This window comes from Neophocaena asiaeorientalis, unplaced genomic scaffold, assembly GCF_003031525.2.
Source record: "Neophocaena asiaeorientalis asiaeorientalis breed wild unplaced genomic scaffold, Neophocaena_asiaeorientalis_V1.1 scaffold33, whole genome shotgun sequence".
In the NCBI taxonomy this organism is placed as follows: Eukaryota; Metazoa; Chordata; class Mammalia; order Artiodactyla; family Phocoenidae; genus Neophocaena; species Neophocaena asiaeorientalis.
The window spans coordinates 2784215-2800686 of record NW_020171988.1 but is presented as its reverse complement, the minus strand read 5'-3'; the positions used below and the strand labels follow the sequence as shown (position 1 = coordinate 2800686).

General features: G+C 42.2%; 1 protein-coding gene across 1 annotated transcript in view; it reads right to left on the bottom strand.

Annotated features, from left to right (window-relative positions):
• COL6A6 (collagen type VI alpha 6 chain) overlaps positions 1-15796 on the bottom strand; it is a 109271-nt gene extending 93475 nt beyond the window's left edge. The window contains exons 1-7 of the mRNA XM_024747802.1: positions 15730-15796; positions 12832-13419; positions 10947-11567; positions 9309-9869; positions 7588-8145; positions 4038-4613; positions 1643-2212 (exon numbers count right to left, since the gene is read on the bottom strand). Of these exons, the coding sequence (XP_024603570.1) occupies positions 1643-2212; positions 4038-4613; positions 7588-8145; positions 9309-9869; positions 10947-11567; positions 12832-13419; positions 15730-15796 (3541 nt within the window). The remainder of the gene's footprint in view (positions 1-1642; positions 2213-4037; positions 4614-7587; positions 8146-9308; positions 9870-10946; positions 11568-12831; positions 13420-15729) is intronic.
• Positions 15797-16472: the final 676 nt, after the last annotated feature.

Sequence of the window (16472 nt, the reverse complement as noted above, 5' to 3'; positions counted from 1 at the left end):
TAAAGAATGAGACAGGATGGCACGCTGCTCTCTGCAAAGGAGAGGCACCCACACCAGGGGGCTGGAACTTCCAGTATTTACTGGGGAAATTGACATGTAATTGTTTCCCATGGAGGTGATACAGCTGCATGTAAGAAAGAGCTGTGTTGGGCTCCTCTGACCTCCCATCCAAGAAGGCCACCTGGAGGGGCAAAGAGCTGGCAGCAGATAAAGCTGGAGGCATCACTAGATGCCCAGTGGCTGAGAAAGGCATAAGGGAACATCTGGAATTGAGAGATGCTCACCATCCTCAGGGGAGCTATGGTGGAGAGACAGTGATGCTCTGACAAATGTGCTTTGGTAGGGGTGGAGGGGGTGGGGGGCAGGAGGGGAAGTCTTTGAAACATTCATGAATGGGCCTAGCTTTAGACATGGGCTACTGAGAAAATGAAGTCCTGAAAAGTGCCATCAAGTAGGAACTTTCCTGAATCTCTTTGGCTCCTCTCTCCTCCCCAGCCCATTCTGGAGAGGCCAGAAACCATGGTCAGTAAGAAAAGGGCAGGGCCTGGGAGAAGGAGGCAGAAGTGGGAGGTTGGGAACAATGGATAGAATGCCAACCGTGTGTAGTCGCTTCTGTCATGGTGAGTGGCCTGTGGCAGGGAAAGCACAGTAACCTTCACGCAGTAACCTTCACGTGAAATTTGAATAGTTCCACAGGGATGGACATATTCATCACCAAGAAGAGGTTCACTTATTTCCTGAAAGTGACTGAGGGCAAGGGAAGAGCTGACCCCCATGAATAAACTGAATGGGTCAATGGTAGACAAAAGTGAAGTGACTTTATAATGGCATCCCAGGTGTCATGTTTATTCAAAGTAACGTTACATATGCATTTTCTCATTTCATCTTCACAGTGACCTTCTGAACTAGGTGTTCTGTCATTCACATTTTACAGAGGAGAAAATTTTAATCTTAGAAAAGTTAAGCCACTTGTCCAAGAAAAAATAGCCATGGAGTAGGAATTTGCAGCCCAGTTAACTGTCCATTTCCAGAGCTGCCTCTTAGCAACCCCGTAGACTTCCTCTCCCAAGTGGAAATCCACGGTTAGTTATAATCCACAGGTAGTTATACAGAATCACAGCTAACCCAGTCAGAACTTTTAGAAAAATAGAAAAAGCTATTTATCCTTGAAGACCTTTCTTTCAATCTATTGGAAAAATGTCAAAATGTGCTAATTTGTAAGAAGATATTTACCAACTTCTGCAGTGAAGTTTCATAACAAAGCTCTAAACCTCTACAGATGTTGCCTCCCTACCTGTGGCAGCACTTGGCAGCCCGGTTGCCAGGCAACCCAAGTCTGTCAAATAGTTCATTTCTTTGGGACACATTCCTCAGCCTCGGAAACCAACCAGAATGTAAACTACGGCCTTCTCCTCACACCTTCTGAAGCTGAGGCATTCCCATTCACAGAGGGGGCATGTACTCCCAGCAGAAGAGGAGAGAAAAGGACAGAGTCTCTCCAATATCCTGTTTCTTAATCCACAAGTCACAAAAAATACTTGATAACTGTGAAAAGCTTAATTTGAAATCCGGAGGCACAAAGCTACGTTTTCCCACCAGCCCCAGGGAAGGAACAAACACGAAGGACACTTTCAATACTCACTGCTCTCACCCCCCGAGGTACAGATGTTGCGAACGATCCTCTTCTTGACCTTTTTCAGTTCGTCAAAGTTGTGAACTGTCAGTTTTTTATCGGCGGTCCCGGTGATCTGAACGAGCTGCTGGTCATCCACATCCCCGATGCCCACGGAGTAAATGTTGATCCCTCTGTGTCTCAGCTCTTCAGCGGCCTGAGCCACTTCGTCTTGGGACTGGCCATCTGTGAGGACCAGCAGCACCTGCGGGGTACCTGTGTTGATCCGGCTGCCCATGTCCGGCTGGAAGTAGTGCCCTACCTGCCGGAGAGCAGAGCCAATGTGCGTGTATCCAAAGATCTGCTGGATGTTTTCAATCTGAAAGGAGATCTCCTTTTTGCCGATGAAAGTTCCCAGTGGAAACTCCGGCCGGTAGGTGTGGCTGAACTGGGCAGCTCCTATACGCACTCTGTTGACACTGACATCGAAGTCTTGAACGACAGATGCCAAGAATTTCTTCATCTTCTTGAAGTCATCTGGATGAATGCTATTCGAACCATCCATGAGGAACACGAGGTCTACTTTTTCAATTTCACAATCTACAAAGTACACAGCAACAAAATCAGATTTTTATTCTTTCTCTAACCCAGCAGAAGTCAAACGTTTCCAGCTACAGAGAAATGCTATTTCTGAAGGTGGTTTCTTAGCTTAAGCCACCCTGTGGTCCCATTAACTGGAGAGGAAACAAAAACAAACAATTGGGCATAAAGGCAGAATGAGGCATATACAATTCCCACGTCCTTTTAGGCTTCTCTTGACTTTTCTGTTTGGTCTCACACCGAGATGTCAAAGAAATGGGTGTGGTGCCACAGAAATATTGTTCTCACCTGCAATCTAGCTTTAACTCTTCCAGAAAGCTCAGTGACAGTAGCAGCATAGAAAGAAAAAGCACACCTCCATTTAGGGATGCAAACAAGAGACAGATGGTCTGTATTATTGGCTTGGCCTTGCTGGCCAGTTGAGTTTCTAGTTTCTTAGGGCAAATTGAGCTTTGAGAATCATGACTTCCAGCCTATATCTAGTCAGTTTGTTTCTTAATCAGCCCATTTTCTGGTGTATACAGGCAAAAATATCTACTTGAGAAAAATGGTTTTGAACAACACACTATGGCTTAGAGATGCTTCCCTTGTCTTAACACAGCAAATTAACAAAAAGAATGTGAAAGGCCGTTGCCAGTGAATGAGTTATGCTTGGCACGAGCTCATGTGTGTTCCTTAGCCTTCTGGAAAGCATTATCATTTCCTTGAATTCCCCAGAGAGCTCACCATTGAACTAACTTTATTAATTCTCATTTTAACCTCAGAAAATGTTAAAGGTGTCTGAGATTCCTGTAGCCGAGATAAGCAAGGAAGAGATAAAATATAGAGTAAACAGATCCATCAGGAATTGGTTAGTTCATTAAATTCCTTTGTTTCAGTGCCCAAGGGAAAACTTCCAGTATAAAAATTCAGTTTCAACTTCTACAGTGGACTTGAAAGGGGCAGATTGATTTTTAGACATTGGCCAACAGAAAGTAAGAGATTCATCCTGGTTTTCAGTGAGATCCAGATGGAATTTTTTAGTTTTGTGAAAGAAAAAGACAGTAGCTGCATTCTCAGGAGGCAAGGCATATGAAAAACAGGAAAGTTAAATAAGTTTTAAAAACAACTGCACCAAGATATTGAAATCCTTGATTAATATTAATTCATCTAATAAAAAATACTTGGTATTTTTGGTAAAACACATCCTGATAGAAATACTAAGGAATTTTAATAAACCACAATCTTCCTTTGAAACAAGTGTAAAGTGGCAGCTGAATGAATGAATAAATGAATGCATACATACATACATATGTACATACAGCAAAGCAATTTCCAGCTGCCAGAATAGAAACACAGCATCCAGGGCGAAAGATCCTGCTCACAATCTTCTCTGGAAACATCTGAGGCTAAAACTGAGGGCTTAACATTGGGCTCCATATTGCAAATGAACTTGTGCCATAACAGAAATGGGTGAAGGCACAGGGGACTTCCAGAATGGAGGAGAGAGGACTTCAAGCAGTGGTCGCTGGTTCTTAGGAAGAGAGGGATTTGATTTCTTGTGTAAAGAACAGGAAGGAGAACTAGAGGGTGAAAGTGGCATGTAAACACAGTTGTGTTCCAATAAATAAAGCCTGTTTGAAATGGTAAATTTCCCATCATTGGAAGAGTTTAGGCAGAAGTGAGTGGGAATGTTGTGGAAGGCCAAATGGAACATCCTGAGGTCTTTCCAATTTGAGATTCCACAGTGTGGGAACTTCTGCAGAACACTCAGTGCCCCTTCTCTTTGGTTTCTCCCTTATTTGGACCTCTGCTGATAATTAAAAACTTAATGGATGAACCTTACCTACTTTTGAAGAGTTACACACACTGGCGGACACATCTGAAAATATCCCCTTCAGGCCTCCAAAAGTTTCCACAAAGAAGTACTTGTCACTTGATCCTGCCATGGCCAGCAGCTCCACGGGGTTGGCACCAGCGATCCCCACGGCCAGGACAAGGATGCCCTTGTCCCGTAAGGCCTTGGCTGTGGCATTGAGCTTATCAGCATCATGGGATTCCCCATCGGTGATTACGATGAGGACCTGGGGGACCCCCTTGTGCAGGCGGCTGCCCCGGGCTTCAGTGAACATGTGGTCTGAGAAGCCCAGGGCCTCGGCGGTGTAAGTGTTGCCCCCCATGGGCTGGTCATTTTGAAGCACCGAGATCACCTCCCGTTTTGTGCCAAGGTTATCCAGATAAAACAGCACCTCTGGGTCATCTGCATACTTCAGAGCCCCAAACCGGACGTGATTCTTGCCCACATCAGCTTTTTTCACCAAGTCAATCATGAAGTCCTTCATGATATTATACTCATCACGGTCAATGCTGCCAGAGCTGTCAATTACAAACACGACATCTAAAACTTCAATGCGCTTGCATTCTGAAGGAGGAGAAAGGAAAACTGGATGAGATTAGCTTGCACATCATGCAGGACTCCCCTCCCCCACCTGGTTTTTAAATGCCAGTGTCTCGTCTCCATAGGACCAAGCTGTACATTGGAATGTCCGCTCCCTGGACAACAGACACGACACACATGCATTTGTGCTGCCAGTACATAGTAATGCTCATTTAGGTGGCTTTTAGGACAAGGCAAATGTGACGTGAAGCCTACTGCAGGGGTTGGGAAGGGGGTGGGAAGGTGGGTCACAGGATCATCAGGGATAAACATGTCAAGTGCTTTTGGACCAAAAAAAAAAAAAAATTCAAAATTCTGAGGAAATTTTCCTGTGTTTAAGTGGTACCTTCAACATGTGCTTTCATTTACACTAATTTGTTTATTTTTTTTAAGCCACAGGGACCATGAGATTTTATTCTTAAAATGAACCCTGGGAAAATGACCAGATGAAAATGAATTTGGCAACACTGTATATTTTTTCATGTTTAACTTTTCAAGGTTACATTTTCTCCCTTTTTGACTTTCTTAAGACATTATCTGTTTTCACGATTGGGCCTCATCATAAAAATAAACCCATTTCACACCTGGCCCAACCAAGTGGTCCTAGCATGACTTCTCGTTAACTTTTTAAATGTAGAGTCAATGCCATGGAAAAGTAAAGCAGGAAAGACCCAATTAGTCCATGTGTGTATCACATTCTAACTCAAGGTACAGAGTTCCAAACTCCAACTCACTCATTCTGGAGAAGTGGAATTGTAAGATGGTGAATGATTTAGTCTCTATGTAGCACCATCCCTCTACAGGCCTTAGGAAGGTGTGTTCCAAATGTTAACTCATCCATTCTGGAGAAATGGAACTGTGAGAAGATTCCCCCTGCCCCCTCCGAGGCTCACCACATTCCCTTCCTTGACAGTCACTTTATTGCTCCGTGGTAGGGCTGTTGCAAATCCTAAAGCCAATGCACTTCCCCCCCCTAACTAGAGGCCATGTGTACAGAGCCGTAACCAAATTCTCCAGAAAGTCTGGGTCCTCACAAGGAGAAACTATGTCCCTCTGGCCTTCAGCTGCCCAGGGGACCTGCTTGGATTACCCAGGGGGCTGGGGGGTAGACTGCTCAGTGCTGGCACCCTTCAAAAAGGTCAGATTTGTTCTGGGTGGAGTTACCAGGACATGTAATCCAGGTGTATTCCTCTTGTCACAAAACATAGACCGCAGTCACCAAGACTTCTAGTGGGGGTTGACAAGAACTGTTATTTGAACAACAGAACAACGTCCCTCTTTTCCTTCAAAATTCCATTAAGATCCATCTCCTCCATAGAGGTTTTTCAGAATGCCTCTGTCATCAAGTCCCATGGGTCGAGTATAAATCAGCCCCTTATTTCTGCTGAACCTAAGTTTTATCAATTCCCTTACTCTGCAGTCTCCTAGGAACATGTGGGTGACTACCCTATTTATTTCCTTGGAAGCATCCATTGCTCAAGTTCCTATATTATATTCCTCCTTTATAGGATTTAATAAATATCAACATGTTTTTATAAAGATTATCTCATTTTATGTAAGTATTGATTTTAAAAAATTGTAAAATGAACAAATATGTATAGCGGATGTTAGGTCAAAGGGGAGACACCTTGCCCAGGAGGTTATACCCCTCTATCGCCTGTCTCAGTGGACCACACATAGCCCCCAAACTCAGATTATACAAGGCTGGGCCCCTGCCTCAAGGTGAAACTGACTCTGTGATGTAATTCATGCTCCAGTGCTCCCCGGGGGATGAGGCTGAAGCCAGACTCTAGCTGAGACCACCTCCTTGCTTAACTCTTACCCATGCCCTGTCCTGCCCTCCTTACTTCTCTTCTGAAAACACCTCCTCAATAAATCAAAAAGTCTACAAATAATGAATGCTGGAGAGGTGTGGAGAAAAGGGAACCCTCCTACATTGTTGGTGGCAATGTAAATTGGTGAAGCCACTATGGAGAACAGTATAGAGATTCCTTAAAAAACTAAAAATAGAGCTACTGCAATCCCACTCCTGGGCATAAATCCAGAGGTAACCATAATTCAAAAACATACATGCACCCCAATGTTCATAGCAGCACTGTTTACAATAGCTGAGGCAAGAAACAACCTAAATGTCCATATATATAATGGAATATTACTCAGCCATAAAAAGAATGAAATAATACCATTTGCAGCAACATGCATGGGCCTAGAGATTATCATACTAAGTGAAGTAAGCCAGATAAAGACAAATATAATATGATATCACTTATACTGTGGAATCTAAAAAGAAAAAGATACAAATGAACTTATTTACAAAACAAACCCAGAGACAGAAAACAAACTTATGGTCACCAAAGGGGAGGAGGGGGAGAAGGGATAAATTAGGAGGTTGGGATTAACATATATACATGACTATATATAAAATAGATAACCAACAAGGACCTACGGTATAGGACAGGGAACTCTACTCAATATTTTATAATAATCTATATGGGAAAAGAAACTGAGAAAGAACATATATATGTATGTATGTATAACTGAATCACTTTGCTGTACACCTGAAACTAACACGACATTAATCAACTATACTCCAATAAAATTTTTTAAAAAGCAAAAGCAATAGATAAATAAATAAATAAATAACTTCCACAAGAACTCCTGACTCAGCTTCTGCTTCTAGGGAACCAGACCTAAAATCCAGTACGATACTATTTTCCTTAAATGGAGGATTCATCACCCTAGTGCTTTGTCTACGAAAAGGAAAGCATCTAGGTGGATCAGAATTGTTCCTTACTGTCTAATTTAACAGTTCTGTTGAGGAAACTTTCATTTCTATAAGCAAGTCAAAGCCACTAGGATACAATGTTCAAATAGTAGTCTGCTTAGTTCAAGAAACAATGACTAACATGTATCTGTGGCATTTGGATAATCCCCCTATAGTGAATATGCCCACACCTACCTTCATGGGGGCTGCATATTCCAAAAACAAGGTCGTCTTCAATGTGTTGCAGAATGTCAAAATTCTCAACATAAAAAACCATCTCCGGCCTCCCACTGATCTCCTCAAGCTGGGTGACATTGGAGCCAAACACCCCCACAGAGTAGATAATTATGCCTTCTTGCCGAAGTGCCACTGCTGGGTCCTTGACTGTGTCCTGAGCCTCACCGTCCGTGATGAGAATGAGGAACTTCCTGACGTTGGGCCGGGCCCCCTTGGCAGGGCTGAAGTACTGAGACACGAAGGTCAGGGCGCTACCGGTCAAGGTAGTTTCTCCAATGTGAGCCATTCGGTCTATTGCATCTGAAATTTCCCCCTGGGACATATATCTGTTGAGCTGAAACTCCTCCTTATTGATGTCACTGAACTGGACTACACCGATTTGCACCCTATCTCCCCCAATCTGAGATTTGCTCACCAGGTTTTTCATAAATGTTTTCATTTTGATGAAGTTTTCAGGTCCTATACTGCCAGAACTGTCCACCAGAAACATGATGTCGGCCTTCATCTCTTTGCAGGCTACACAAGAGAAAGGAGATGGGTTATTCAAGTTGGCTTTGTGTAAAAAGATTAAGAGTGAACAGAAAAACCCAAAACACAAATAATTCTATATGTAAGTTAAGCATGTACTTGGTAAGGGCTGTTATCAGGTAAATAATGCATTGAAGGCAATGAGAGGGAGCCTATTCTCTTTGTTATTTAGTAATTTGCTTTAATATGTAACTCAGGGTTTCTCAGCCTCAGCACTACTGACATTGTGGGCTGGAAAATTTGTATTGTGGAGGGCAATCCATGCACTGTAGGATACTGTAGGATGTTTAGCAGTATCCCTGCCCTCTACCTGTTAGATGCCAGTAGTGCTGCCCCAATTATGACCACCAAAAATGTCTCTAGACATTGCCAACTCTTCCCTAAGGGGGCAAAATCACCCCTGGTTGAAAACTATTGATCTAACTCTAGAAGATTTCATACATGTTTTATCAAAAAGCAATTTAAATAAACCTGTAGTACTCCTTAAAATCAGAAATCATTTGATCATATTACACAGGCAGTGTCTAATCATAGATCTATCCTCACAGGGATTTGTGGGGAGAAGCTAATTAATACTTATTAGAAGCTAATTAATTAGCACTCCCCTAGTTATCACCACCAAAATTGTCTCTAGACATTGCCAACCATCCCCTGAGGGGGAAAAATCACCCCTAGTTGAAAATTACTTATCTAGCTCTAGAAGATTTCATACAAATTTTATTAAAAAGCAACTGAAATAAACCTGAAATATTCTTTTTATGCTTCAGATAATAATAATTAGAGCAACACTATAATGGGCCCTTCATTTTGTTCTGGATAATAAACAGCTCCACGAGTCAATGAATCTCAGCTTGGTCATTTATGCTGTTTCTGCACACCTGCAGCGTCAAACACTGCAGAAAGCAGATGCAAATTGTTATGTATAGGATGGATAAACGAAAAGGTCCTACTGTACAGCACAGGAAACTATATTCAATATCCTGTGATAAACCATAATGGAAAAGAATATGAAAAAGAATGTGTATATATGTATAACTATACAGCAGAAGTTAACACAGCATTGTAAATCAACTATATTTCAATTAAAAATGAAAAATAAATACTGCAGGAAAGCAATTTGGGAGCTGAAGTCCAAAGGCAAGGAGTCCTACCTTCTTCGGCACAGATTTCTTGAACAACCTGGTTTCTTATGTCTTTCAAGGCATCAAAGTCATGCACATAGTACACCCGCTTCTCCTCGCCTGCGATTTCTCGCAGCTGTGTCTCGTTGGCCTCCTTGACCCCAATGGCATAGACGTGGATGAGCTCCTCTCTCAGTCTGTTTGCGGGCCCCAAGATGCTGTCCTGGGACACACCGTTGGTCAGGACAACAAGGTGGCTTGGCACTCTGTTTTCCCGCTGCCTCTTTGCTTTCTGCAGCAGCCCCAGGGTGAAGTTCAAGGCTGCGCCTGTGTTTGTGTTCCCGCCCAGCTGCCTGATGTTCTCGATGGCCTTTCCCACATCATGCTTGTTGGTGTATTTACTGATCTCAAATTCCAAGTCCCAGCGGTCAGCATACTGGACAGCCCCAACTCGCACCTTCTGGGGAGCGATGTTGAACATCCCTACAACCTCCGACAGGAAGGTCTTCATTTCCTGGAAGTCCGTGGCCTGGGTGCTCCCAGAGCCATCGATGAGCAGATAGATGTCTGCTTCCTCAGTGTCCACACAACCTAAAATGCAACACGAAAACTGAGTGTGGCATTGGGGCAAGTGGGACAGAGACACAGGGGCAGGTGGGAGGAAGGGCAAACACCAGCCTCGTCAGACAGAAAAATGGGAAACAGTTTCTCCATGTTAAAGACCCAAATGAATTATCTGTGACAGTTTGAGATGATTTGCATCAAGAATCAGAGTCAATCTGGATGCAGTAAAAGATTAGAAAGAAAACATGAAGATGCTTTTTACAAGTCACTTCTCTTAGCAGGGAGTAACTGCTTAGCAAAATGTTAAGTGGTGATTTGCGAGCTAGAGAAGGTAGCATTTAACTGGACATGGTGGACAAAGTGCTGTCTTTCTTGAAATCTTGAACAAAGTATTTACTCTTCATCCACTCCTGGTCAGTTAACACAACCAGGGGTATTGTCAGTGGCCTTATTTATGCCAGGCAGTGACACTTCTGCAGTCGTCATGCTGTAAATATTTGTTGAAGGATGCAGATATATATACGTATTGCGTGCACACACATAATTTATGAAAAATACATGTGTATGTATGAAATATATGAAATACATTGCTTTCTGTCTCTCTCTAAACTCACTGATACTAGAATAGTACCTCCCAATAAATTCATTACTCTGTCCTCAATCCAAATCATGCTTCCTGTTTATTCTCTAAATTGGAATTTGCGGCTGAGGGAAGAAGAGGAGGGAGAGAAAAGTACTCATACAAAAAAAAAAAAGAAAGGAAAGAGCAAGGAAACATGAGAGGCAAAGGTGAGAAAGGAAAAAGTGCAGAGTGGGAAATAACAAAGGAAGGTATTCTGGAGTGTTGAGAAGTAACAAAGAATCCAAGTAAAGATGTGCAAAAGAGCAAATAAAAAAAGAAATCCTTTCTTCCCATTCCAACACCTCAATAGCTTTTATTCTCCCCCAATTTACGTTTCTTATTATCAAGTTAAATTAAAAAGTCAGGAACTCACTCTCCCTCCCTACATCATGCCTGCCAAGCCCTTTTGTACACAGAACACCTGCAAGACAAGAAAAAGGCAAAACGATGGGAATAATCCTTCTCTCAGCAAAAGGCTTTACCAGATTTGAGGGTTTCAGTCCTTTCGGAAATGACAGAGACTGTGTGTGTGATCTGGTTCCGCAGTTTCTTTAGAAACGTCTGGTTGTGGGCAGCCAGGTCGGAGAAGGTTTTCAGTTTGGAGATGTACTGCTTGGCAGGGTGAGACGCGATCTTCTCCAGCTGGGCGTCGCTGGCCCCGTCTATGCCCATGGTGAAGATGGTCACGCCCTGGCGCCGGAGGTTCACAGCAGCCTTGGTCACGTTGTCCTCAGACGGGCTGTGGGTCACCAGCACAGCTATCTGTGGCACCCCCTGATTCTTCCGACTGCCGTGCTGCACGCTGAAGACCTCCTTCCTGATCTTTCTCAAGGCAGCTCCAGTGTAGGCCTTCCCAGCCTGGGGAGAGAGGCTCTGTATATCCTGGAGAACCTCCGACTTGTTTATGCCACTGCTCAGTGGGTTAATCACCTTTGTCTCATTGCTATAGGCCACAAGGCCAACCCTCATGCAGTTTTCCTTGATGTCCAGAGCAGATACACTTTCTTCCAGGAATTCTTTAAGATAGTCAAAGTCCTCCCAGCTGCCGCTGATGGACATATCCAACAGGAACACAACATCTGCCACAGAAGGGCCTTGGCAAACTGTGGGCAAGGAACGAACAGGCAGAGTTTCAATTCAGCATCTCTGCTCAGCATTAAAAGACACGGAGAACTCAACCAGAACTTAGTTATGCCCTTAAAGATGGAAGAAGGTGTACAAAATGATCATGAAGCTGAGATCAGAGAGTCCTGGGTTCAAAGGTGGGAGCTTAGCTAACTTCCCAGCTCCAATTTCCACATCTGTAAAATATAGGTAACCATAATATTGATCTCATAGAGTTGTTATGGGGATTAAATGAGATCATGTGTTTAGCATGGGGCCTGGCACATAAAAGTCACTCAGTGAACAGAAGCTACTGCTATTGTATTAAAATCACTAATAAAATCAGTATTTATAGTCCAAACATTCTTAAAGGATGGTAATGGAATAGCAATTGACATTCCAATATTTTATTTGGGAAAGATGCTAGTAATAGGATTCCCATATTTTCATAGATTGCTACAAGAAAAGCAGCATTCTCCAGTATCAATAGACAGTTTTATATGTCATCTCACTCAAACTGACTTAACAAGACATAATGTGAGTTTCTTACATCACTTGTTTGGACTTGTACACTTTGAGCAAATTGTTTTTTTACTGGCTCTCTCCTGCCCCTCTCTTGGATGGTGTTCATAAACTCTTGGCCATTCTTGCTAATAGGAGAACACAAGGGGACAGACCAGGACAGCAGGTTGGAGTTGGAGCAGAACACGGGGAAGCTAATTTAGAACAGAGCTGCAGGAAGGGGCAGCACGGGACTGAAACCACACAGGCGTGGCTCTGACTCCAGACTGCAGCCTCGTCCAGGGCCAGGTCACATCATCTCTAAGAAGGCCCGCAAGTACCTCTCTGTGGAACAGAGGTTTTGGACTTCCTGAAGTTGTTTCAAGCTCTAACATCCTGTGATGACATTATACGGCTTCTGGAGTCAAGGATTTTTTTAGGAGCAAATCGACCTTTTAAATGAACCAGGAATAAAACTACATAGCAACTGAAGCCCAGGAAGAAAGCTCAGGCAGCTGGGAGCAGGGTGGAGGCAGCCTGTGAATGATGAGCAATAAGTGAAGCATGGAAAACCAAGGCTCACCAAGTTCACTGGATTTAAAAAGGCCACAATCATTCCAGAATGATTTATGCAGAATTTAACATCTGAAAATGCAGCCCAGCTTTTGGGGAAGGGGATGCTCATAGAGTCTCCATCCTCTCCTCTTGTTGATCTTCCAAAAGCATTTTATCATCATCCCTACACACGCGCCCTGAACCCACCTTCCACAAGAATGTCATTGACTGCTCCTTCCTTGTACTGAGCCGCATCCTTGAGAATCTGCGTCATGTTTTGGGAGAACGTGCTGAGGTCTCGGACCGTCCGGAGGCTGTAGTGGAACTGGCCTGTGGCCATGGCCTTCAGGGTCTCCTCGGACGCCCCCTGCATACCCACGGAGATGATCCTCACCCCGTCGTTGCGCAGCGCCTTGGAGGCCTCTTCCACGGCATCCTCAGACTCGGCTGAAGCCAGGACCACCAGGATCGGAGGAAACTGTCTCCTGTCCCTCCCGTTTGAGAAGTAGGTTGTGTGTACCTCCTGGAGAGTCTTACCAATCCTCAGGGAGCCACCCAGGAACCTGAAGTTCTTCTTGAGGTGGTTCAACATGGGGCCTCTGCTCTTGAAGGTGCTGAGCTGGAATTCTCTGTGGAGCCCATCGCTGTACTGGGCCAGGCCCACACGGTACTTGTGGGCCTCTATGGGGAGGCTGGTGATCATTTTGTTGATGAATGTCTTTACAAACGGGAAGGATTTAATTCCCACGTGGTCAGAGCTGTCCACCAGAAACACCACATCGGCATACTCAGGGCCTACAAACCCATAGACAAACACAAACAAAGCAAACTTCAAAAATTTACTACCAAGTTTAATGCCAACCATATGGGAAAAACATTACTTCCCTCTTTTGTTTGTATTTGTAATATCTTTCCAATGCGCTGAAAATAATACACATTCTCTCAAGAAAAATATTGTTTCTTGGGCTGATTCTTTATACACCCTCTCATTTGAACTGATCATGAAATTAAGCATCACTTTTGCAAGGAATTAAGTAGAAATAGGTAAATATAAACAAGTTAAAAATCATGGGTTTTTATATGTTTAGCGAATAATTTCCCCGTGTCTTATTTTCTTTCAGAATTTGACCTCAATTTATATCAACACGATAAACATTTTCATTGAGAATCTAATCAAATCAAATTTGAATGGAGAAATCTAAAAAATAGCCTTTCATTGTGATTTCCACTTAAGCAAAGCAACAAGTGATCTGATTAACTTATAAACATATTAGTTTTGTATTCAAAGTGTCAAATTGGTGAAGTTTAAAAAGAATCCTAAAAACCATAAATATGAGATTGCATTAATCTATCTTAAAGTTATTTACAATATTTTTTCATGAGTGAGCATTATAATTGATAAATTTATTCTCACAAATGTAAAATGTGATAGAAACATTAGCATTCCTACCTTAAGCTAGGAATAGGATTATACTTTTAATTTCTATTAAGAATATAATTTTTATAGAGAAATACAATACTTTGCTGAGCTTTCAAGGCTTCATTTGATGCCAGATTCAATGCTAGGTATGTAAAATTATATTTTTATGTGATAGAGAGTTATTTGGTTCAAGCACAAAATATCACTTGCTCATGATCTGTCTGCTGGTTTGAATTCAGAGCTCTTACAACTGTTCTGTAAGCTCCATTTCTGGTCCAGGGAAGGGAGGGAAATATTTGTGTGTGTCTGGATGGTGTATGTTTAAGAAAATACAGTGTAATTGAACAAGTGATGTGAGTCCTGACTTTGTTATCAGCTAATTCTTCCAGCTCTGTCAAGCCATTCAATATACTTGGGCCTCAGTTTCCTCATATTTAAAATGAGTAGATTCAACTAGAAAATATCTAAGGTCTCTCCTCACTCTGAGTTTCTGATTATCTGAAATAGTCACAAGATAAATTCTAATCAAATTAAAAGAACTTCAATCTTTTCTTGTCTACAACTGTGAGGAAATCAGCTTTGGCACCCCAGCATGTTACTTCATTCTCTTTAGAGCAGTCTGATCAAGGCATAGTGGATAAAATCATTCTTTCTTTTCTTCTAAACAACATGATTTCAACCAGTTTGAGATTGCTTTGATGATCATATAGCCAGCAGAATCTCAGGGGAAAAACTAATTGAGGGGATCAACATCTTCCTCCAAGAGAAGTCTGGAACCCCTCTGAGGACTGTCAGGTGAGTACTGCGTAGGATGGCTTGACTTATGACCAAAAGTGACCTTTCTATTCATGGACAAATCCCCACATTTTGTATGGAGAAAAGAAATGTAGCCACTGGCACAGGAGGCATATTTAGGTTCTAACCAGGCCCATCACTATATGTGAACCACAGAACAACTGGGGAAAAAGCACTGTCTTTCTTTAAAAAGCTTAATAATAGGCCTAGTGAGACATCAAAGGAAGATGTTTGCAGGGCAAAGTCTAATCTGTCTCTCCAGAAAACTTGCTTCCAAGGTCAGAGTCCTTGAGAAAACTGTAAAAGCCAATCTAGGTGGCCCTGGACATGAAGCGACCAGTATAAGAACTGATTATTTAGGAGGTGGTAGAGGCTGTGAAGGCTTGGCCAGTATTTTGACTTCAAGTCCACTGGACATAGATTGCTGACAGTGGATGGCTCTGGAGCTCTCTCTTCAGGGTAAAAGCACTTTCTTTACAATAATCAGACACTCAGTTTAAACTGGAGCCAAATCTGGATGCTTAACCAAGACAAATGTTTTGGCACAAATGAATTAGGAAGAGACATTTCAAATTTTCCAGGCCTGAACCTAATGTTAAAAGATAATTTTCATGCAACCTCCCAGAAGACCTAGAAGTAGTTGAAACTGAGGACAAGAAAATAGTTCTCATATCTTCCTATTGTGAACAAGGAATAAGATCCAGAAACAAATGATCTTCAAAGGAACACAGGGTGACATCAAAAGAAACTGAGCTGCCACTCCCACCCTTACTATCATCAAAATCAAAACAAAGCAAAACAAAACACTTAACTTTTAAGCAAGTCAAACTCATATATTATTTTCCATAATGAAAATTAAGGAAAAGAATTCTTTTCATTTTTTTCCTTACCAGAATGTTGGTTGACAGAAACATGGGAACAAATTATCATAAGGAGCAAAGTGAGCAGCATTTTCATATTATAACCTGAAAAATCACCAACTTGAAATCTGAAAAGGCAAAAATATAAACATCTAAAATTGTTGTGGATATTATTTGGAAATCAAGACTCAAACACATATGAGCACACAAAATTATATAATAAATTGGGTGAAGACAAGGAATTTCTGAGGTTCCCTGACCTTTGGCTCTGTGAAGTGCCTTGGAGAAAAATGAACCGTCAACATTTACAGAATCACAAAAGCTTCTCCTGGTCCCCAGACCCTGTAGAAACATGAGATTTTAGATTGTCAGTGGAAGCAGCCAGATGCATTCTAGTTCCACCAATATTATGTGTCCCTACTAATCAATTTTCCTATAGCCTCATGTCACCCTCTGTCCACTCATTGCCAAAACAATTCAGAGTTCACAGTTGGGACACAGTCTGAGAGCTGATTTGCAATTTTTCCATCATGAACATGTAGGTGTGTTTCATACTTGAGAAGTATTTCTAGATGTGGTCAAAATTCTCTTTTCTCCTTTTCCTACGTGATTAGAAAGGTAACTATGTCCCTTTATTCTTAAATTTGAGAGAAGACATAAAGAAATAAGTAGTGACCCTCCATATTGCATACGATGTCTTGGCCCTCAGAATGATGCAATTGGTACCATTTTTCTTCCAACAACCTAGAACCACATGAAGCAAAGTTTTCCAA